This window comes from Triticum aestivum, chromosome 4B (genome assembly GCF_018294505.1).
Source record: "Triticum aestivum cultivar Chinese Spring chromosome 4B, IWGSC CS RefSeq v2.1, whole genome shotgun sequence".
In the NCBI taxonomy this organism is placed as follows: domain Eukaryota; kingdom Viridiplantae; phylum Streptophyta; class Magnoliopsida; order Poales; family Poaceae; genus Triticum; species Triticum aestivum.
This window is the reverse complement of record NC_057804.1, coordinates 60378073-60402186: the sequence shown is the minus strand read 5'-3', so window position 1 is coordinate 60402186 and position 24114 is coordinate 60378073. Positions and strand designations below refer to the sequence as shown.

The window sequence follows — 24114 nt, the reverse complement described above, 5'->3', positions numbered from 1 at the left end:
CGAAGACTCCTTCCTCTTGCGGAGGGCGTCTAAGTCCACGCGGAACCGACCCAAGCGCGCAACATGGGGACCAGCACGCGGCACGAATGAAGAAGCACCCAGAGATCCAACCTTAGGGGCGCCAAGCTGGGAGGAGCGATCAGGCACCACCTCCTGATGACCTGTCGAGGCCTCGGGGGTCGCGGGCCGCATCCCCCCATTGACAACTGCCTCAGGATGGGCTTCATGGGCTCCGGAGGATGACGCCTCGGGAGCCCCGTGTGGTGTCAGCACCACGACACCAGAGCCTCCAGCCTCATCCGATGCTTGCCTCCCTGCACCCGCTCCTGGGGCAAGATCGATGTTTGCGGCGGGGAAGGGAGCCACGGTGACGGGATTCTCGTGAGGTCCCACGAGGCCAGCCGGGCGCAGCCCCCATTCATCAAAGTGAGGCATCTGCCTCGCGAAATCGGCCCCGCCCGAGCAGAGATACAGAAGGCTGCCCCCGTGCCGAATGTCGCCCGGCGCGGGGTCACCTGCCAAGACCTCCAGCACCTTCTTCAGTGTTTCAGGCGCCAGCTCTGTCTCCTGGAGCCTCATGCGGTCCTGGTACCCAGTCAAGGCCCACATCGGGCAGGAGTGGCACTGGAGAGGAGCAATGCGACACCGGAGGAACTCCTACACCACCCAGGGCGCGGTCACGCCGAGCTCTCTCAACCTCCCCAGTCGGCGCCAGATGAAGGAGAGCCAGGGGCTAATGAGCTCCTTGTGGTCCCAGCCCGGATTGGGAATAGCAGGCAATGTCAGATGCGAGAGCAGGGAGCTGGGCACCCCGACATCCACATACAGCCACCGCGTCCGGAACCCGCTCGTGGAAGGTGGAAGGCCAAAATCAATCCCTGAGGCGGCCGTCTCTGCCATGGCCTGGAAGCTCACGCACCCCGAGCACTGCGATGGGTCGGTCAGGCGCAAAGAGAAGAAGTGGCGCAAGAGGGTAATGGAAGGAGCAATGCCCACCATGGCTTCACAGACATAAGCAAAGACAGCAAGAAGGGTAACGGATTGAGGATCAAGATGCATCATATGGATCTGATAATGGGATAGCACTGCATTGAAAAAGGTGGAGAAAGGAGGAACCAGACCAGCCCACAGGGCATCAACGAAGAATCGAACCTCCATGACAATCCTGTCGACGGAGGCATGGGACGCAGGCCAAGCCATCGTCTTTCCGCACTCGTTGAGGCTCGGGGCGAGTGCGGAGCGGACCTTGTCCAAGGCTTCACGATTGAGCACCAACGACTGGCCGACGGCGGGCTCGATTGCTGGAGGCGAGCTGGACGAGGGCGCAATTTCTTTCGTTTCTCTTTGTTGGTTGGCGCCATGGCGATGGAGGAGGCAGAGCTCGAGTCAGATTGGAAGTGGAAACAGAGGCTCGAGGAAGAAGGGGGAACAGGAAGCTCGTGGGCGGCAAAGGGGAAATAACTGTGTAAAGCTTCGTGGCCGCCTAGCTAGGCGAATATTGGGGGAGCGTGGGGAAGTGGAGACGCCCACATCCAATCAGTCGCCACGCGTCGACTAGGGCCACAGGCTGTTGGGGCCCGCGGCGCTCCGTACTTGCCCTTTGGCTTCGCCGCTAAGCCAAGTCCGAGCGCGCCTTGAGCCCGGGGGCTACTGTCGGCATCCTGGATATGGGGGTATCCAGACTTACCTGCCTGCGGCCTATGGCGTGGCTCATCAATGGCCCAGTACGACCCGTCTTCATCAACCCAAGTTCAAGACCCTCGCGAGGGGCCAAGCCTCGCGGGGTAGACAACGCAAGGCCTCCTCAAGGGCAGCCTCACCAGGCAGGCTCACGAGGAGGCGGAGAGATCAAGGCAAGGAGTACCTCGCGAGGTGCACATGACGCAAGCCATGGCGATCAAGACTAGGCGGGCGCCGGCCAGCGCAGTGTCCTTGTTTTCTCTTTGGTGCAAAGGGAGCAAGCGCGGGCGCGGAGTACCGAGGCATCAAGAAAAGGTTTCCATATCGGTGCAACAAGACCAGGACCAGGAGGACGGCAAGATGGAGGTCACCGTGGAGCCCAAGACGGCGTCATCGCCAGTGCCTTTGGCAGTCGAAGACCACCTTTAGTCAGGATAGCATGTACTGACTGTCCCCCTTTAAATCCCGCCATTGTGGAATCCCTTCCCGCTCAATATTTGGGAAGAGGACCAAGGCCTCTATAAATAGGGCTAGCCACCACCGTAGCAAAGGACGGATCCATTCGGATCAGAACCACCCACACCAGCACAAGAACACCTCTCCTCGCGAGGCTGTTCTTCCCCTTGTACTGTTCATCATCAGTTCCAGAGGCAATCCACACACCATACACTAAAGTAGGGTATTACACCACAATGGTGGCATGAACCAGTATAAACCTCGTGTCCCTTGTGTTGTTCATCTTGTTAGCTTAGAATCGCGGCGAAGTTGTGGGCATGGATCGGTAGGGAGAAGATCTTCGTGCGCACCCCAGAGTTCGAACCTTAAGGGTTTTGCCAGAACCGGATATCCGACAGTGGCGCTACACATACTTTGTGCACTCGTCGAGGATGCCGAATTTAGGATGGTGGAAGAACAAGCGAGCTTGGAACAAAAGATTTTTGGTCAAAAGATATTAAGAGGACAGACACGACAGTTTGCACAGCTTGCAGTGGAGTTAACACTGACCATCCCAAGCCTCTGTTGCTCTCCCAGCGACAATACGTCTTCCCAGTTTTGGGTAGAGTCCCAACCTTCCCTCTCTAGAAGATAGACCAACCGAACATTCACAAGAACCGTCTTCAGGTGGTCATCTAGCAACTCAGGAGCACTAGACCTGTTGCCTACATTAGCACAGGATTTCAGGTTACCAGGAGAAGCAAACATATAATTTACTACTTCATTTTGACAAGCAATTTCGTAGTAAAAAGGAAGGATATGCAGTTCAATATATACAGTTTTCGGTAATTCAATATGTCCACATTCTGGGTGGCACCTACTAGCTTTATATAATGAAAGAATCTTCATCTCTGCTTCCTCCCTTGACAGAGGATATATGATCTGATCCCGAAGGGTTCCCAAGCTGGTGTATGGACTCTGAGGAACATGGAACATCCCTTCAGAGGGCTTGGTAACTCTCCTAGAAAAGGCAGGCCATAAATCTCTGAGCACCCTAAAAACATAGCTCTTCCCGGTACCATTGGGGCCTTAAGAAAATCAAGGTAAAAAGGCAAGTCAGCATGATTCACTGCCTTATAAAAAGATAACTGAAGGCTTCAGAGCGCAGACAGGTGATATACAAGTCAAAAGAAGGCTTTTCCCTTGTACCACACTGCATGACAGCTTCCTCGCCAATAGCTTCTGCGATGGTGTTACAATATCCACTTCATGGAATTCAATAATTTCGTCTGAGGCTGCACTAATGGCACTGGAAGGCACTGGGATATCTGCAGGCAATAATTGAAAAGACATGCTTAATTAGCAGAAGATATTGCTGTAAAACTTGCAAAATGATCATACCATCCGCTACCTTAGGACATTATTAATATAAAATGACAGTACAACCCAGTGGTACAAGTTACCAACTATGCCCAGAGCTGGTCATTAATGCTAAAAAGTATCAATAATTTAACACAAATATGCAACTTTTAACGGAACATCAAATTCCTGCAACCATTCTATGTGGCACTAACATCCGGTGTAATGAGAAGGCAGACAGTTTTAGATCGAGAATGCTGCAGTTCATGTGCCAAAGTTTCATCATAATATGCTAAACAGGATGTGCCATAACAAACATGGTGTAGGAAATTGCCACAATTTAAACCAAACATGTTGCATGCCATACAACAAGATTACTCATGCACTGCTCTTCTACTCAATTTTTCTTCTATAACTCTTCCCAAATGTGTTTCAGATGAAGAAAAAACATATTTGAATATTTTTGTCCATGGACACGATGAACTACCCCGGCACTATCTAATGGTCAGATAGCGCGGCGGACCCGTATCAATTTAGTCTAAAAACGTACGCTGATTGATAAAAGCGACAGCAAACTCGATCCCTGCATCTCCATGCTCGAAGTCAATGAAATCGCCACGCCGGAGATTTCATTTCCCTATATAAACTGCCTAGGCTTCCATGGCTCTGCCAACTCAAAGCACACACGAAGACGTACACGAAGGCATTATGGTTTCCGCCATGAAGCTGTCGGTCACCCTCGTCCTCCTCCTCTCAGGTGCGTCCATCGTAAATTCTTACCCATATTCCGGTGAGAGATGGATCTTTTTAACAAATTTTATGTGCGTGTGCTGGCCGGACGAACCTGCAGGGCTCGTGTTGTTCGGGGAGATCGCGGACGCCAAGGCCAAGGCGTCGTGCGCTGTGGTGTGCCTCCAGGGAGGCCACATCACCTGCGACAACTACCCCGGCCAGGAGCTCGATGGGTGCGACTGCGAGTGCGCGCCGGCCGACGACAAGGGCTGTGGTGCTCCACCTCGACGACGGTGTCACCAACACCAACTGCCGCACGCCCAATATGTAGCTGAATTAATTGTTGGTTTGATTTAGTTCAATAAGGCTCTGCAAGTTTGTTGCCGAATAACGAAAATGTTCGCGTGTCTGTGGTTTGGCAGTGTAATTCAACTTTACACGCTTCGAATAAAATTTCCGAGCATAATGTGTTAAGGCCCATAAAGAAAACAAATAATGTACAAACGATAGAAAACAATGAAAATAAAGGAAGGTTTCGTGGACGCTTCGACTGGTTTTAGAACCTTGTGTGTGTGTGTTTTACTTTCATTTTTATGTGTTTAACAGATTTTCATTGCTTTATTGGTTTTTCTAATACGTGTCTACTTTTTTCAACAGATATTGTACATTTGTTGCGTACACGTGGAAGAATATTTTATACACATTAAACATTTGCAAATACATGATTAACATATTTTAAATAAATTTTTTAACAATTTTTTGAACAGTTGTTAAATATTTTTCAAATACACATTGATACATTTTTCTGAAAGACGTGGAACATTTTTTTAAACTACTCGAACATTTTTAGAAATTTATAATTTTTTGTGTAAATATCAAGTAAATATGCGTGAATATTTTTAGTGTCTCGTACATTTTATGAACAATATGGAAACCTTTTTAAATTTACATTAACATTTTTTTATCCTGTATAAACATTTTTAAAATGTCATGTGCTTTTTTCAAAAGGCTTGATCCTTTTTTTAATGTCACAAACATCTATTTTGAATGCTATCAACATATTCTTAAAACCACTCTAACAAACTTTTGCGTTGCGTTGACATTTTTCAATTTGCTGATTTTTCAAGTTTTTGTTACGGAATATATGTATTTAGAATATTTTTGAAAATGAAAAAAAAATGAATGAAGCAACAAAGAAAACAAACTAGCCTGCAGGAAGCTACTCGAGACGGCCAAATAGTAGCAACGAGGGCACTCCTTGAGGCGAGACCTCCTTCGGCCACTCTAGAAGCGAGACATTTCCCTGCGCAATTCCTATTTGACGCATTAAAAACTTGGTTCTTTCATTAACCGTAGATGACACTCACATCTCCACATCTCCCACATATACTTTCTATACGGGCATGCCCATGTGGGTTTTTTCCCACCGTTTTTGGGAAACTTTTAGGCTGCTACTAACACACTGGTGCTTAGATAAGATGTTAAGCGCATTAAATAGCTTAGCAATTATACTCCCCAATACATAGGTGCTTATCTTTTTTAGCTAAACTTTCTTCCTTTAATAATTTAGCAACTAAAGTTCTCCATGCTTGTGGGCTTCTTTCATTTAAATGTTTTGCCTAGGTTCACGCGATTGACATTGTTTCTTCCTGGGGTCACCACACTCATCTCTTTCCTCTTAAATAATTTGCCACATTAGATTTTTCGCCTACATGGCAGGCTTAGCACCTATGCAAGGTAGATGGGAGGGGCTTTAGAAGGTTTTAGAAGGTTCCCACCAGTTTTCTTTAGGGGCAGCTTTTTCTCTGATTTTAAAAGGACGAGTTTACTTCAGGTTTTTCGTATTTACTTTCCTTTCTGTTTTTTTTTACTTTTCCAATGTTTCTTTTTCATTTTTCCTTTTAGCATTTTTCTCTTTACCCATTTTTCGTCAAATGTTTGCGCAAAAAATATTTAGTCGAAAACTTTTCTCAAATTCATGATTATTTTTTCAAAACGAAACTCTCTCTATTTGTAAATTTCCTCAAACTCATGATTTTTTTCTCAAATTTGTTAAGTTTTTCACATTCGTGAATTTTTCTCAAATTTGTTAAGTTTTTTACATTCGTGAATTTTTCTCAAATTTGTGTTTTTTTAAATTCATACCTTTCTTCAAAATTGTGATATTTTTAAAGTTGGTGAACTTTTCTAAAATCTGTGAATTATTTTCAATTCAGTGTATTTTATTATATTCTAAAATTTCAAATTTGTTTTTTCATATTCTTAAACTTTTTTCTCAAATTTATGACTTCACTTCAAGTCTCTGAAATATGTGCGAACTTTTTTGAATTTATGATTTTTTGTAGATTCATGATTTTTCTAAAGTCGACTCACAAACAGTCAATGGTCAAACCGTCGAATGAAAGAGCGCGCGGGGGGGCGGGGTGTTGGGAAGGGATAGTACCTCGCGTTTTGGTGGTCCTGCCCACACGATAAAGGCCAGTGAGCGCCGGCTTGCTAGCCAGCGCCATAAGTAATAAAAGTACTTATTTCTTTGGAGATTGATAGTTTATTTATTGAGGATGAGTTAGCCCTTCCCTTCTCACTTCGAGATTGATCATCTCAAGCTATCAATAGTACCTCGCGTTTTGGTGGTCCTGCCCACACGATAAAGGCCAGTGAGCGCCGGCTTGCTAGCCAGCGCCATAAGTAATAAAAGTACTTATTTCTTCGGAGATTGATAGTTTATTTATTGAAGATGAGTTAGCCCTTTCCTTCTCACTTCGAGATTGATCATCTCAAGCTATCAATTGAGGATGAAAATTTAATAATAAATATGTTTTAAGCAATTTATTTAGTCGTCCTTTTCAAACATGGTTCATTCATATGGTAGAATTATAATATGTATTTAAATTAACCGGATCTTAGTGGAGGCTTGCTGGACGAGTACTTACTTTCTTTTATCCATATTGCTCATAAGCGTCAGCTCTCTTTTCCCGTGTGACTTGGATGTGTTCCAGCGTTGGATTCATCTACAGGGGAGGTGAAGGTGTCGGGCTGCGCCCTGGGCCGATTTTGAAAATTTCTAAAATATAGGGTAGCCAAATTTTCCACACCATGGTGGGTCCTATTTACCTCATACTGCAGCGAATAGGCAGCGAATGCACAACTTACCCAAATGCTGGTTGCTACATGGGCCGGCGCATCTTTCATATTTTTTCCCGTGTGAGCTTCTCACCGGTTTTGGGAAGGTTCTAAAACCTTCCTTGAACCGGCTTTTTTTCTCTTTTTTCTGTGCTGTTTTTTTTGGTATCTTCTTTTCTTTATACCTTTTTCTATTAATTCTTATTGTTTAGTGCACATTTTAAAAAATTGAGAAATTTTTTAATTTTCGATTTTTTTGAAATACAAGAAATTGTTTTGAATTCACGAACATATTTTGAATTCGTGAACATTTTCCAGTTTCATTTTTTTTCAAAATCCTGGACATTTTTATGCTGCAAACATTTTTGTAGATCACAAACATTTTTTTCAATTCATGATCTTGTGAAGTTGTGATTTTAAAAAAATAAAAAAATCAAAAATCATGTTGAATTCGTGAATATTTTTTGAATGCACGGACTTTTTTCAAAACCGTGAACATTTTTTCAAACCACAGACCTTCTCTGTATTTGTGTAAATTTTCTTAAATGCATGAACATTTTTCTAAATTGCGAACATTTTCTAAAGGTATGAACATAGTTAAATTTTGTGGTAGTATTGTAACATAAAAACAGGTCAAAGTATAAAAGCCTGGCTGAAAACTCGATGAGACAAAAATTACTAGTGCGCACAATACCGCAGTGTGCTGGCCCATTTTTGTTTCCAGCGCAGTGCGATTGGTGACTTTGCAGCGCAGTGCGCGCGGAACAGGAGCCTTTGTGCGTCGTCCACCTCGCTGACGGGTCGACTGAGAGTGAGAGGTGCTGAACCTGAACCTTTTCCATTTGTACTTCTATTTGAATCAGATAGAAAAAGCATTTGCGAGGATGCTTCCCTGGCTGCTCTAATTAGTGTCTGCATGGCACTTTGGAAAATGATCAGTGGTGCCGATCCCTAGTGTTTTGGTGCTACCTTTCAAGTGAGATGAAAGCGCGCAGCACACACAAGAAGACGCCGCGACCTCTTCATCAAATCTAGTGAAACTGTTGGCCGCTTCCTATCCGAAAGGGAAGAAATGGAGAGTTTGCACTGTTCGGGTCAGAGAGCGCGGCGAATCCGTATCAGTTTAGTCTAAGACGTACGCTGACTGACAAAAGCGATAGCAAACTCGATCCATGCATCTCCATGCTCAAAGTCAATGAAATCGCCACGCTAGCAATTTCATTTCCCTATATAAGCTCTCTATGCATCCATGGTTGTGCCAAGTCAAAGCACTCACAAAGACAACGCTACAGGAAGGCATTATGGTTTCCGCCATGAAGCTATCGGTCACCCTCGTCCTCCTCCTCTCAGGTGCGTCCATCGTAAATTCTTACCCATAATCCGGTGAGAGATGGATCTTTTTGACAAATGTTATGTGCGTGTGCTGGCCGGATGAACCTGCAGGGCTCGTGGTGTTCGGGGAGACCGCGGACGCCAAGGCGAAGGCGCCGTGCGCCGTGGTGTGCTTCCAGGGAGGCCACATCACCTGCGACAACTACCCCGGCCAGGAGCTCGACGGGTGCGACTGCGAGTGCGCGCCGGACGACGGCAAGGGCTACGTGCTCCACCTCGACGACGGCGTGACCCACACCAACTGCCGCACGCCCAATATGTAGCTGAATTGTTGGTTCGAGTTTGAGTTCAGTAATGCTCTGCAAGCTTGTTGTCGAATAACGAAAGTGTTCGCGTGTCTGTAGTTTGGCAGTGTAATTCAACTTACATGCTTCGAATAAAATTTCCGAGCATAATGTGTTAAGGCCCATAAAGGAAAACAAATAATGTACAAACAATAGAAAACAACGAAAGGGAGAAGAAAACGGAAAAGTTAATTGTTTGTCGTGTGCAATAAAAAGGCACTTGGCAAAGAGAAAGGAGAAGAAATTTAAGAAAACAAAAAAAAATATTTGCCTAGTGCTAAAAGGAAAAGAACTCTGCAAAGATTTCTTTGCCTGGTGCCGTCCACGCTCCGCCACTCGCCAGGAAGTGGTCGCCGCAGAGGTGTAGTTGCAGGCGATCGCGGAGGAGAATAACGCCAACTGCACCTCCTACACGCTGCCGCCGAACCTTCAGGCGGCCCGATGGGACAACGACAGCGCCGGCGCTACCGTTTTCATCATGGACCTCACGTCCACTAGCAACGGACAGATTGTGGACTCCTCTGAGGATGATTGCCACGGGTGGCGGCAGGGCCTTGTGTTCCATGTGGACCGGTCCGTCTCCCGTGTTCTAGTCTTCCTCGTCGGACCCGCACGTTCACTTTATCGGTCTTATAGTTGGTGCTCACGGAGACGGCGGATGAAGGACGACACGGGCTTGGGCGCCGGGCGCCGCCGCCGTAGAATAGCTTTAGGGTCGGGTAGTTTTCTTCTTCTAAATGTTAGAAATGCAATGAAAATCCACTGTGTTTATATGAAATCTGTCATGTTTCTATGAAATCCAGCCTTATTTGCATGAATTCGTTCCGACTTGTTAAAAGAGAGTTTAAAATGTATGCGGCTGCGGTTGGATAGTGGCCTTTTGCATCTGTGTCCGCGGATACATGCGGGAGAAAATTTGCAGGTTGCCATTGATCCAATCTGATGGAGTCCTGAGCAGAGAATCGATGATATTGCGTTTGCCTACACACGTTCCACTCTTCCTCAACTAACTTTGACAAAAAACAGTAAGCGGCTAAGTGCTGCTTTCCGCATTCATGAAGTAAAGTACAGTACAGTATAGTAAGCGGCTAAGTACCGTCATCACCCTCCCTCATTAGAGCCAGGCAAATTTTTTTGTAATAGATAATCGGGAAATCATCGTGTTAAGGTCGCATAGGACCAGCGCACCAAAGCAACCATCATCGCTGAAGAAAGTAGTAGACCAAAAGGATCAAACCTATAAACACCAGAGTGAGATGAACGACGACTGGGTCCAAAAAGATCGACCGAAGAACGGCACCAACTGAATCCCGCGAGATGCGACGGAGACACACCTTCAAACGCCCTCCGACGAAGCCAGACGCACCATCAGGACGGGGATCGAACGTGGGAAAAATTAGTCCTACCGAGGGACATCATCGCCGCCATGCAACCCAAAACAAGACGCTTAACCTAACAGAAACGAGAGCAGGCGGGGGGCTGAGGTCCTCCGCACCTCCATGGCCCGAAGGTCATCAGAGACGGGACAGGCCGGCGACGGCGCCGACGAGAGGAGGAGGAAAGCCTGAAGTTTTTTTTTTTTTTTTTTTGTGCATGAGGAAAGAGGCTAGACAGATGTTTCGTAAAGATCCAAACTGAGCCTCCATACTTCAACTCGAAGCAGTGAACCTGCCATGCGTGATGGTCGATGGACCTCGATAAGTAGCTCTAGAAATAAAGAAAGGAAATAGTGATGATTGTTTGACTGGACCATTTTGGATCCAGATCGCAATGTTGAATGCACGATAAGTTTTCAAGCTGAAAGAAGTAGGCCGAAAGCTTTGCAGGTCACATCCCACTGTGTGTGATTTGTGAACTCCACGAGTCAGACTTTTGAGCGGTACGTCAACCCGATCCACATCGAAATCGAAGAAACAGTGGTACGGGCTGGCCGCTGATCCATCCAGCAGGGCAAACCCCACAAACCAAGAGGCACTCGACCAAGTCGGCAACCTCCTCTGACTTTTTGCCCTCGACCGGCCGGACAAAGCATGCTGCCTGAGATCGACGGGAAACGTGGCCATAGTTCTGAAATCCACGAAGCGGCCGTCGACGCAAGCACGTACGTATTGGAGATTTGAAGCACATCAGTATCGCCTGCCACGCGATCTCGCTTCAGGTCTCTAGTGAACCTACGCGGCACAAAGTCAGAGAGGGCGGCGGATCCAGCATGCAGTTTGGCTGAGCTCAACTGAAGTCCCACATCCAACCATCCAGAGTCCCTATATAAACGCACCCGCACCGCGCTGCAACCACAGATCGCACGACGCACAGACACGAAAGCGCAAGCATGGCGGCCACCATGAAGCTGTCACTCACCTTCGTCCTCCTCCTCTCCGGTATGCCTCCGTTCGCATCCTTGCTTGTGTTTACTATGATCAAGCAGCACTCCCTCTGACGCTTTATCCTTGCTTGTGTTTGTTGTGGATCGAGCAGCGCTGGTGGTGTTCGGGGACGCGCAGGCGACCTGCGACATCATCCGGTGCAAACAGGGAGGGTACATCACCTGCAAGAACTACCCCGGCCAGAAGCTCGACGGGTGCGCCTGCGTGTGCGCGCCCGAGGACGGCAAGGGCTGCCTTCTCCACCTCGACGACGGCTCCACCAACAAATGCACTAAGTACTGAATCGGATTACACGCGTTCGTCATTTTCATCTCTGCTCTCGTGTTTGAGTTCGAGCTCAATAAAGCTGCATGTGTGTTGTACATGGAGTAGGTAACGAATGAAATGTAAGCTTGTGTCGTGGAAGGAATGGAATGCAATTCGTTGATAAGTTTTGTAGTAGGGCTAAGGGCATCTCCAATGCCGACTCTCAAACCGCCCGTACACATCTGGGCCACACGATTCGAACGTGTTGTGTCATCCAACGTGGGCCTGTATCGACCACTTCTGACTGTCATGATCCACCCAACCGTCTCTTTCCTCGCCCGTCGTGTGGTTTAGCTTGCCGAGGAATGCCGAGTTGCTCCAAGCCAGCACGGCGGCACGGGCATCATGGTTGCCGTGTCGTACCGCGCCAGCCGACGTCAACGCTTGTGTAACCGCGCCCTGACGGCAAATACAGATGCCGGCCACGCGGACATCAACGAGGCGACAGCCACCATGTCCGCGCTCGTCGTCTTCATCAAGGAGAAGTAGAATACGTGAGGCCGTCGCCGCTTGGGTCCCATGAATGCCACCACCGAGGCAACGCCGAAGTACACAACCGGTGTCTTGCCCTCTGGCAGGCCACCGTCGCCCCCTACCCTAAAACCAACCCTGATCCGTGCAGCATAGGGACCCTTCCCCTCCGACTAAAGCATCAACCGGCGGTTCCACTCTGATGAGCGGTGGGGAAGCGAGCCGCCCTTTGCGCTGAAGCGTATACCTCCGGGGCACACAGCTGCCGGACATGGGGATGACAATGAAGATCCGTCGCGGCTGGCAGTAGACTAGTCAAGGGTATCCATGTCGTCAGAATGGATATCCACCGGCGCTGGCCGTAGACTAGTTTTATCCTAGTTCAATATCGTTTTCAGTTAAAAATGTGTCCAAAATGTAAACGTTTTCGTTCGATTTGTACGAAATCCGTTGTGTTTGCATGAATTTCATCTGGTTTGTTGAAAAAGTGTCTGAAATATATGCGGGCAACGTTGGATGGCGGCCTTCGGCCTTAATTAACTTTGAATAAAAGCAGTAAGCGGCTAAGCGCTCCTTTCCACATTCATGAAGTACAGTACAGCAATATACTACGTCCGTCCTGCTTTATTAGTCCCTCTTGTATTTAGAGTCATATTTTGATCAGGATTTTCACTAATAAATATAAGTTATACATAGCAAAAATAATATCAACAGAAACTATATTCAAATACGAATCCAACGATATAATTTTTTATGACATGCATTAACATTTTGCTAGTTAAATCTATGATTGAAGAATGACACAAAATACAAAGGGAACAAATAAACCAAGACGGAGGTAGTATATAATAAGTTCGCTACAAGTGCTCTTCACGAACAACTTATGGCCAGTTTGGGTAATTGGCACTTCCAGATAAGATTGCAATGTGTATGTGTGACAATGGTCCACTTAGTCTAGATCCAAGAGGCTGCTACCTTTTTTACGTAGTTGTTGCTCTGAACCTAATCGCAAGAGACATGTTACTTTCTTTAAGAAGGCCTAACGGGAAGGATCTGCCCACCTGAACTTTTCATCAATCCATGGTGCAAAAGGGAAACAACAGAAGCAGCAGAAAACACCTGCTAAAATGTGAAGCAAAATGGAAAATAGTCTAGAGCTGTGAAGTTCTAGACCCAAGCGAGAGCATCGCAACCGCCACAAAAGCACATCCACGACAATGTAACGGGCGACGACTTCACGCTGGCGCAGTTCATCCAGAACCCTAAGAGCACCCCATCACAGCAATGGCTTGGCGGGAGGAGCACTGATCTGATCTCTGTCAATGTGTAAGACCCCCAGAGGATGTAGTGATGCAATGGAGCTAGCGATTGGAAAACATAGCAAAGGGTTATTCGCCATGGATTTTCCTAATCTTTTGGTTCATGCCTCTCTGACTAACGAAAATGTTATCTTTCCCAAACGTGAGGGCATGGAAAGCTTCGGAAACCATCAAAAGATTTTGGAAACAACTATTTTGCAATCGAAGGTTTAGTGGTCATAATATGAGGCATAGGTGCAAAGCTCTTCCACATAGAGGATCGGTGGCGTACCAGTGGGGAGCATCTGCTCCCGAATGACATGTGCATGAACACAAGCAAAGAACATGTGCTCGATGGTCTCCTCATCGCCATAGAATGTGTTAAGGCTCATAAAAAGTACGTACACGCACATTGGTGGAGTCGTGAGCAGATCTTTTACAGTACCCCGTGTTAAAGTTGTATTTTATATATATGTATACGTGTTGTATACCCATTATATTTCCTTGTTGTACAAGTTGATCTAGTCAATATAAAGAGATGCCAGCCGGTTGAGGCTAACCACGGCAAATAATTCTTTTGATTTGGTATACAGAGCGGGTCGATCCGACCTAGGGTTTCGCTCACGCGCTTCCTCCGCCGCCATCTCTTTTCCCCGCTGCCGCCACCGCCGCAGCACCTCGACGCGATGGGTGACACCGCCGCCGCGTTGCAGCTTGCCCTCTCCACTTCGAGCACCTCGTTCAGTCCTCCGCATCATCCATCCCCGCCGGCGCCATCATCTCCGCCCCTACCGGCCAGAACCTCAACACCATCACGGTGCGTCTAGATCGCACCAATTATCTTCTCTGGAAGATGCAGGTCGTCCCCAACATCGCCGGCCAGGGATGGTACGGCTTCCTGGATGGCTCCTACGGAGCCCCTCCGACCACGATCACCGAAGGAGACAGTGCCAAGGCCGTGACCAAGCCCAATCCGGAGTACGCCTTGTGGTTCTACACAGATTAGCGTGTTCTCAGCATCCTCATCGGCTCCATGACGGAGGAGATCCTCGGCCATGTCATCTGCCGCACCACCGCGTCCTCTGTGTGGGCGTGCCTTGAGTCCATGTTCTCGGCGCAGAACAGGGCCGGGGTGCGCCAGATGCGGCGTCAACTCTCGACGCTGAAGAAGAACGACCTCACCGCCGCCACATACTTTCACAAGATGAAGGGTTTCGCGGACGCCATGGCCCAGGTGGGGTTGCCTCTCTCCAATGCTGAGGTGATCGACTACATCGTCGTCGGTCTCGGGCCTCAGTACGAGTCCCTCCAACATTCTCTCACGGTGTTGGCAGCCGCCGGCGCTGACAACCTCAGCCTATCGGATTTTTACTCCATGCTCCTCTCCTGCGAATCCCTCAAGGAGCAAAACTCCTTCGCCCCCGAGTTCTCCACCTCCGCTAATGCTGTGGCACGGCAAGGCGACGTCCGTGGAGGGGGGTGCATCTTCGTCGACACCACCAATGACGGCCGCGGCGGGGGTCGTCCTACTGGCTCGCACGGAGGCGGCCAGTACAACGGCGGCCAGCAGGCCTCCCGCGGTAACAACCTCCCCAACCAAGGGGGCGGTGGTTGTGGCAACTGCGGAGGAGGAGGACAGGGCAACGGCGGTGGCAGGCGCAACAACCGATGCGAGTGCCCCCACTGTCAAGTTTGTCGGTACTAGGGGCATGAGGCTCTCTAGTGCAAACAACGCTACAACCACGCGTTTCAGTACGACGAAAACCGTGCTGGCAATTCTGCCTCTTTCCAACCTGCCCCCAGTCAACCTTGGCTCTTCGACACCGGCGCCACGGATCATCTCACCAACAACATGAGCCGGATGAACATCCAGGAGCAATACAACGGCACGGATCAAGTGCAAGTTGCCAACGATGCAGGTTTGTCTATTACACATGTTGGTCATTCTCGTTTACCTGGTTCATCCGCCCCCATTGAACTCAAAAATATTCTTCTTGTTCCTGACCTTAGCACTAATTTGCTCTCCGTTTATCGTCTTGTTTCTGACAATAAAATCTTTGTTGAATTTCATAAATTCTTTTTCTATGTCAAGGACAAGTTCACGAAGAAAATTCTTCTTCGCGGTAGGAGTCGTGGCGGCCTCTACCCTCTTCCGTTCAGCGCCGTCACCTCTGGACGTCATGCGTCTTCCGGCGTTAGGCTGACTACCGAGCAGTGGCATCGGCGTCTTGACCATCCTTCAAATAAAATAGTTCATACCATTGTTAGCTCCAATAAATTGTTGTGCTCTCCAAACAATGAGTCCTCTATGTGTGATGCTTGTCGGCGTGCTAAGAGTCACCAGTTACCATAATTATTCTACTCGTGTTTCTACATCACCACTTGAGCTTATTCATACCGATGTTTGGGGGCCTGCTTTGCCATCTTCCGAGGGTTTTAAGTACTATGTCAGCTTCATTAATGACTATAGTCGTTACTGCTGGATATACTTGATCAAGCATAAATCTGATGTTGAGAGCATTGTTTACACTTTTCAAAACCATGTTGAGCGTCTCTTGAATGCTAAGGTTCGTTCTGCTCAATCAGACTGGGGTGGTGAGTATCACCGTCTCCATGCTTATTTTCAGTGCACCGGCATTGCTCATCGTGTGTCTTGTCCACATACCTCCCAACAGAATGGTATAGCTGAACGCAAGCACCGTCATCTCGTTGAGACGGGTCTAGCCCTCCTCGCACACTCCTCCCCGCCTCTTCAGTTTTGGGATGAGGCGTTTCTTACTACTTGCTATCTCATCAATAGGATGCCTACGCCTGTTATCAACAATGCCACACCCGTGTTTCGCCTCCTCAACATGCTTCCTGAGTATTTTTTTTCTCCGCACTTTTGGTTGTGTGTGTTGGCCTAGTTTGCGTAAATACAATTCACGTAAAGTCGAGTTTCGCTCTAGGATGTGTGTGTTTCTTGGTTATAGTCCCATGCATAAAGGCTACAAGTGCCTTGATCGGTCCGTTGGTCGTATTTACATCTCCCGTGACGTCGTGTTCGACGAGACGGTGTTTCCCTATGCCACTCCCGGTGCCACTGTTGATGTATCCAAACTCCTTCCCGTGTCGTTTCCGTCAGATGAGATAGTTACAGAGTACCGACACGCTAATTATGACACTACCTTGTTACCGGCTAATGCACCTGGTGTTGTTGTTAGTTCTCCTATGCAGGTCCCCGTGACGTCAACTTCGCCGCTCGATGTCCCTGCTCCATCAGCGCCACCGCCTCTGCATGTCTCGAGCAGCCCGCCTGGGCCCGCCTCTCATGCAGGCATGCCCGGTTCGCCCGAGCCGGCCTCTCCTCTGGATGCCTCGGACGGCACGCCAGGGGCCCGCTTGCATGCAGGCACGCAGACTGCTCCCAGATCGGCACCGCTTTTGCATGCCTCGGCTGGCGCGCCTCGGCCCGGCTCGCATGCAGGCACGCCCCGCTTGCCCGGGTCGCCCCGGTCGGCTTCTTGTGCCGCTTCTGGTGCCGACCCCGCCCAGGCCGATTCGCTGGTCCCGGTCGTCGACCACAGCCCGCGGTCTCGCTCTCCGTCGCCAGCACGGTCGTCTGCCTCGCCGGCTCCCGACGGGGCTTCTTCGCCTGGCATGTCTCCGGACCATGACGAGGCCGCTTCTTCGCCCTCGTCGACGTCTTCTACACCACCAGTGTCGCCGCCTCCAGCGCCTCCTGCTGCTGAACCGGCTCGGGTCATCGTCACGCGACGGTGCAATGATATCTCTCGTCCCAAGGTGTATCGGGATGGCACGGTTCGATATGATCCCTATCGTCGCCGTGCGTTTATGGTGGAGCATGCATCTCATCGTACTGCTCTCTCTGAGCCAGCTTGGTGTGCTGCTATGGAGGCTGAGTTCGAGGCACTTCAGCTAACAAAACGTGGATATTGGTACCCCGTCCACCTGGCACTAACATTGTTGGCAGCAAATGGATCTTCAAGACGAAGTTCCGTCCCGATGGTTCTGTTGATAAATACAAGGCATGGCTTGTGGCTCGAGGCTTCACACGGCAGTACGGTATAGATTATCATGATACTTTCAGTCATGTGGTTAAACCAGTCACTGTTCGCCTGGTGCTTGCTCTTGCTGTCTCTCGTGGTTGGTGCCTTCGTCAGATTGATGTGAGTAATGCCTTCCTTCATGGTTTTCTGTCTGAGGAAGTGTATATGCAGCAGCCCCCCGGCTTTGAGGATTCACGGTACCCTTGGCATGTTTGCAAGCTGCAGCGTGCTCTCTATGGTCTCAAACAGTCGCCTCATGCCTGGTATGCCCGTTTGAGTGACAAGCTTCATCAGCTCGGTTTTGTTGCTAGCAAGGCCCATACATCTCTGTTCATTTTTTATCATCATGGGGTTATTATATATATGCTTGTCTATGTTGACGATATTGTTTTGGCTGGGTCCTCTTCGGCTGTTGTTGAGAAACTGGTTACCGCTCTTTCTGGTTCTTTTCCTGTCAAAGACCTTGGGCGCCTGGAGTATTTTCTTGGTATTGAGGCCACTTATAATTCTGAGGGTCTGGTCTTGTCGCAGCACAAATATGCTCTTGATCTCTTGCATCGGGCCAACATGGAGCAATGTCGGTCTGTTACTACTCCCATGTCTACTTCTGACAAAATGTCTCGAGATCAAGGCCAGCCGTTGAGCTCTGAGTATGTTTTCAAGTACAGGAGTCTTGTTGGGGGTCTCCAGTATGTACCTCACTCTGACACGTCCTGACTTGTCCTTTGTTGTTAACCAGGTGTGCCAGTACTTGTCGCAGCCTACTACCACTCACTATGAGGCAGTGAAGCGAATTCTTCGCTATATCTGAGGTACTGTGTCTACTGGCTTGCGTTTCCGGCGCTCCGCTTCTATGGGACTGAGTATTTTCACTGATGCCGATTGGGTGGGCTGCCCTGATGATCGTCGGTCTACGGGCGGTTTTGCCATTTTTTCTTGGCTCCAACCTCGTCTCTTGGAGTTTTTGCAAGCAACCTACAGTTTCTCGTTCTAGCACTGAGGCAGAATACAAGGCTTTGGCTAATGGTACCGCTGAGGCTATATGGATACACTCGGTGTTGAAGGAGCTTGGTGTGTTTCTTTCTCGCCCTCCGGTGTTGTGGTGTGACAATGTTGGCGCCACATACTTATCTGCCAATCCAGTTTTTCATGCCCGCACGAAGCATATCGAGGCTGATTTTCACTTTGTGCATGAGCGGGTTGCTTTGGGTGCCCTTGATGTTCGGTTCATCTCCACTGGCGATCAGTTGGCTGATGTATTCACGAAGCCTACTTCTCAGCTCACACTTCGTCGTTTTAGTTCCAATCTCAACCTTGTTCACGACGGTTCAGATTGAGGGGGGTGTTAAGAGTTGTATTATATATTTATGTGTGTACGTGTTGTATACCCATTGTATTTTCTTGTTGTACAAGTTAATCTAATCAATATAAAGAGATGCCAGCCAGTTGGGGCTAACCACGATAAATAATTCTTTTTGATTCCCCGGTACACCATAAGGGCATTTTCAACACCGACCCGTAAACCTCCGGAATATTTCGGACCGCATTGTCCGGACAGTGAAAGCCATCCAACACGGTTTTGTATCGGTCCGCGGCACGGTCCGGGCGTAATTTCCTTCGCAAACCGGAGACAAACATGAGCTTTGCGGGGGTCCGTACTGATCCCACGCCCGCTTCTGACCGTCCTGCCCCACCAAAACTCCTCCCTTGCCCGCGCGTGTTCCCGCCTGGCGCCAGCTACCCGCATTCATGCCGCTGTAGAGTGCGCCGCTCAACAGTGAAGATGGCTCATGGCGGACGAGACCTCTCACTGCCTCTGGCATTGAAGCGGCGTGCCGGTCGAGGGCACCGCCCGCGACGCGTCTTCGGTGTCCGTGCTTGTTCAATGCCGGAGACACGTGCATGGACGGGACGGGGCGGATATCTACCACACCCGATTAATGTCGTTGTCCGTCCGTAGACACCTCGCTTCACCGGAAGCCGTTATTTAAAGGAGGACACATCCGGCTAACTCCACACCACAAGACAAGCCTCTCGCCATCCTCCTCTCTTGCACTACATCTGCCATGACTGTAGGCGGAGAAGCTCTGTGGGAGAGCCTTTCCACGAAGATGAAGCACGCCGTGGCTGCCCTTGCCGCCATCTGGCAGAGCCGCCGTGCAAGGCGGATCGAGGCTGACTTGCCGGCCAGCTTGCCCGAGGTCTCCGACGACACCGTCCTGGCTCCCGCGCCTCGTGTGCACGCCGGCTTCACCATAGAGCAGGCGCAGGGGCACTACAACACCGCTATGGCGGAGGTGCAGCCTGCGTCGGCTCCTCTGTCAGCGTTCCAGCAAGCACGGGAGGAACATAGGTACAACATGTTCCTCCTGGAACATCACCGGCTGTTGAAGGGTCAGATCTACGGCGAGCGGGCGAGCGAGGAAGCTACTTTATGTTAGTAGTAATCTCGATTCCCACTAGGAACTGGAGCTACGTAAACCTTGCGAAAAATATTTTTGTCAATGAAAAATGTAATGAATGTTTTTTCTCTGCCCTTCTACAGTGGCTTTTTTCCAACGTTACATTAAACTTATTAAATGTCATATGTTTAAATCTCTACAAAAAAGTGAGAAATAATGCCTCTAGAAATTTGAATACCAAACTAAATTTCAAAGACGTCAAATACCATACTCTCATACTTTCCATGATCATCCAGTAAAAAGTAGGAGTGGCGATAACATAAATCATTGTCATTTTAATTGCCTGAAGAGTACTATTGGAAGAAAAAAGCTGCTTCTTCATCTGTGTCTTCGAAAACCTTGATGTCACATCTCGTTCATAAACCTTGATGTCAGTAACAACAGTCCACCACTTCCACCATCACTCTCATGCACTGCTCTTCTACTCAATTTTTCTTCTATAACTCTTCCCAAATGTGTTTCAGATGAAGAAAAAACATATTTGAATATTTTTGTCCATGGACACGATGAACTACCCCGGCACTATCTAACCGTGGCACTTCAACTTCTTTCATACAGTGGTTCTTCTTTGTCTGGGTCTTCTTTCATGCTTATGGATGTACTAGAATTTTAGGTTTTCCCTGCAACTACTGGTCTTGCTTGCATCTGCATTTCAGTCTTATGGTGGTTCATTATGCTTAAAACATCGGGAAAAATTTAGCAAGCAACCTATTGCCAGATGTGTTTAAGGTTTTGGTCACATTACTCTCACTGCGCAAAGGCCGAGTTTTACTCGATAAGAATACTGCATACAAGTCGATGTGTGTCGCACAAAGCGACATAAACATAGTTTACAATCTATCAAGTTACATAAAAGATCTAACAGGTGGCGGTTAGTTGACACTCTGCATACTTATATATCTTGCTAGGTTCAGTAATAGGTCGACGACCAAGAAACCGTCACCGACACCACGGCACCGTTGCCGAAATGGTATTCTCTCTCTTGGCTGCCATGAACTGCTGCCTTGAAAGAAATCGACAGCTTTCCCTCCATGAAGTCAACAAACAGTGTATCTTCAAACGGCACAGCTGCTATGAAGTACTGTGGATGTTTCCCAGCAGAGGCAACGAACCGATCACACTCACGCTGCTCGCCCATGAAGTCATAAAGGCTCTTCGAAATCGCCGTGTATCCACACATCTTCACCTCCATGCCTCCGGCACCTTTGTGAAATTCAACTCTATCGTCGCCTCAAGCGCTCTACGAAAGATGATAAAATCGAACATGGCCGCACCATTTGTATCTCCATCGTGCACTCGATTTCTGTGTCATATAGACAACGACTCTCAATGAGATCGGAACACCCATCGACTAGAGTGACATCTTCTATATCTCCCTTTATTCTGATATCAACTTCGATCAAGCATTCAAATGTCATGGACATGCCTCTTATCGGACTCATCAAAGGCAGGTAGTCGCTGGTCTGAATTTCGACAGGGAAAAGAATTAGCATGTCAAAATCTTTTCTTGATGGCAACATGTCAGAGATGTTGCAACTATATAGCCAAGTTAGTTGAGACGTCAAATGAGATGGAACTTTTCAGAACAAATCAGCATGAATGTCTTGAAAAATAATCTACACGTGTTTAATTTTATTTATCATGTCATCTAAGTTAAGCTTACCAAGGATGTGTGCTGTGATACTGATGCATTCACATTTGAGGGCTTTCAGAGCCAAAAGAGGTGAACAGTGTGCATTTCTAAGTAAGATATATGATCACAAGTTCCAACTTTACTGTGAAGTGTTATGCTAATCTTGCACCATGATCAATGAATGTAAAAGCATTATATCCAAGACAAACATACAAATTTACTTAGATTATGTAAAGAGTAAAATACACAACAAGTCCTAAAACTATTTGAGGGATGCCTAGTTAGTCCTAATACAAGGTTGCTAAGTGTGTCACCCGCAGTCCTATCCGCGTTGTATCAGCTTTGACTTGCACATGTGGCAGGTTGACCACTGTCATGTGGCAGGTCGCCCCCGCCACCGGCAATCACCAGAGCATGCTGACCCGATTCCACCCATGTAGAGGACCACCACAACGAGCCGGACAAATCCCACCAGACTTGTTGTCCCACGTTCCACAACGTTTCAACTGGAATGTTTGTCCCCGACATCAGATGTCGAGCCGCTGCCCTCCACCTCCACCATTGGTGAGTTCTAGCTCGATTAGTCTAGTGTGTGCCTTCCTCTCTGCTCCCTTGTTATTTCCCATTGGTCAATTTTATGGTGCCGCTGTTGTAGCTCTGCTTCCACATGCGATGCACACCACCGTGATCGATCCCCTTTGCTTCCACGTTTCTGTCTTTTTTTTCCTGCTTTGTGCTATGCTATTAGCCTATGTACGAGAATTGCAAGTGTTTTGGTTAGTTGATGGCTAGATGGCATCGGCATAGGTGGAGAGGAGGGCAAGGGAGAGGAATAGATGATACGTGCAAAGATGAGGGGTAATAAAATTCAAAGAGAAGACCTTTCCGGGGAATTTGTGCAAAAAGTTGCCACATGGCAGTTGTCGACCTGCCACCTGTGCAAATCAAAGCTGATGCAGTGCAGATAGGACTGCAGGTGACACACTTAGCAAACTTTTAGTATGTAGATGTGCATTTTCATAGTATCAGGACTAGCTTGACAATCCTTAAATAGTTTTAGGACCTACTGTGCATTTTTTTACTCTAATGTAAACATGTCCATACAAAAATAGAAGAAAGCCGCAAAAGCTTGACTGGACACTACAGAAGACCATTATATGCACATTTACTACCAAAATATCAAGTCAAATTTAAGGCGTAAAAGTAATTACCGTGTTGATGGTCACTGGGTCAGTTCGGGGTCGATTGAAAAGATAATTTCGGTGATAATCCTCACCATCCCGGACTGCAACAAAACCATATACATCGACTGAACTGCCAATAGCTTGGAGATATGCCTTCAGCTTGATAGAAAAAACCTGGAGCATAGCCTGTGGCTCGTGAAAGCACCGCACCGCAGTCAAAGGTTCGCACCGAGTATACCGCTTTGGTGGCAAAACAGCTAAAAAAAGGATATTTATTCAGTATATAAGTACGTGTCTGCAAATAAAGTAAATAGACACAGGGTAAGGAAAAAGTTGCTTACTCTGAGATACTTCACTCATGTGATAATACTCGTGCCAACAAAGATCACCACTATGCCTAAAATCTCTCGAAGATTCTGGAATCATACTTAACTTCGTATTGACACCTAACTCAGCAGAAGAGATACTCAAAGCAGATCTCTTCAATAGTAGCCTTTTGATATATTCCATAGGACTAACCCTTTGGATAATTCCTATCCCTGATACAGACAAAAAAGGGCAACCTCGTGTCGGACCCTTCCCTGGACCCTGCGCAAGCGGGAGCTACATGCACCAGGTTGCCCTTTTTTGTCTGTATCAGGGATAGGAATTATCCAAAGGGTTAGTCCTATGGAATAAACAGAATTTGCCCTTGAATGCCAGTTCTGATAATATTCTTCAATAAGAAAACCTTAGCATTCATACACGTAAGTGAGAGTGGGGCAGGGAGGGAGAGGAAGTACCATCATCATCTGTAAGCGTATCACCGGAATCATCCTCAAGAGGGAGAAAATCATTGTAATAAGGGATGTTTCCAAGACTGTCATCATTTTTTAGGTCGAGATTGTTGCTAAGGCTGTCCTTAGCAGCAGTGGCGTTGCCATTATCACTGAGGCAACTTTCAGCACCAGTGGTGTAAAGCAACCGATGGCTGACATGTGTCGTTGGGAACTCATAGCCATGCTTTTGAAATCCTTCGCAACTAGGCATGAGATCAGAACTCGACAATGAAGCCTACAAAATAATAAATCAAACATATGTTACACATGGAAATCTTATAATCACTTTTTTAGGGACTTCAAAACATAGGTCTGAGAAATGTATGCACTAATACGACATACAAAAAAATACTTTGGCTGAGAACTAAGCAAATGAAAACAAGCGCAAGTGAAACAATTGAACTGAATTCGAAAAGCACCCCTCAACGTCGAGTAAGGAGCTACAAACCTGTCGGCCTGCCATAGAAGATGGAGATGGTGAAGTAGCTAACTTTTTCTTGCTTG

General features: G+C 47.7%; 3 protein-coding genes and 2 pseudogenes across 3 annotated transcripts in view; 3 read left to right on the top strand and 2 right to left on the bottom strand.

The window, feature by feature from the left end:
* LOC123089959 (ABC transporter D family member 1-like) overlaps positions 1 to 4069 on the bottom strand; it is a 38654-nt gene extending 34585 nt beyond the window's left edge. The window contains exons 1-5 of the mRNA XM_044511479.1: positions 4051 to 4069; positions 3297 to 3443; positions 2997 to 3203; positions 2682 to 2840; positions 2550 to 2601 (exon numbers count right to left, since the gene is read on the bottom strand). Of these exons, the coding sequence (XP_044367414.1) occupies positions 2550 to 2601; positions 2682 to 2840; positions 2997 to 3203; positions 3297 to 3443; positions 4051 to 4069 (584 nt within the window). The remainder of the gene's footprint in view (positions 1 to 2549; positions 2602 to 2681; positions 2841 to 2996; positions 3204 to 3296; positions 3444 to 4050) is intronic.
* A 113-nt stretch (positions 4070 to 4182) lies between these two features.
* Positions 4183 to 4537, top strand: LOC123089958 (uncharacterized; annotated as a pseudogene).
* A 4054-nt stretch (positions 4538 to 8591) lies between these two features.
* Positions 8592 to 9113, top strand: LOC123094412 (uncharacterized). The gene is made up of 2 exons (XM_044516422.1): positions 8592 to 8679; positions 8773 to 9113. The coding sequence occupies exons 1-2, from the start codon at positions 8631 to 8633 to the stop codon at positions 8982 to 8984; spliced, it is 261 nt and encodes an 86-aa protein (XP_044372357.1). The 5' UTR covers positions 8592 to 8630; the 3' UTR covers positions 8985 to 9113.
* A 2166-nt stretch (positions 9114 to 11279) lies between these two features.
* Positions 11280 to 11830, top strand: LOC123094411 (uncharacterized). Its single transcript, XM_044516421.1, has 2 exons — positions 11280 to 11383; positions 11481 to 11830. The coding sequence occupies exons 1-2, from the start codon at positions 11335 to 11337 to the stop codon at positions 11669 to 11671; spliced, it is 240 nt and encodes a 79-aa protein (XP_044372356.1). The 5' UTR covers positions 11280 to 11334; the 3' UTR covers positions 11672 to 11830.
* An 8892-nt stretch (positions 11831 to 20722) lies between these two features.
* Positions 20723 to 23809, bottom strand: LOC123094410 (uncharacterized; annotated as a pseudogene).
* Between the last annotated feature and the right edge of the window lie 305 nt (positions 23810 to 24114).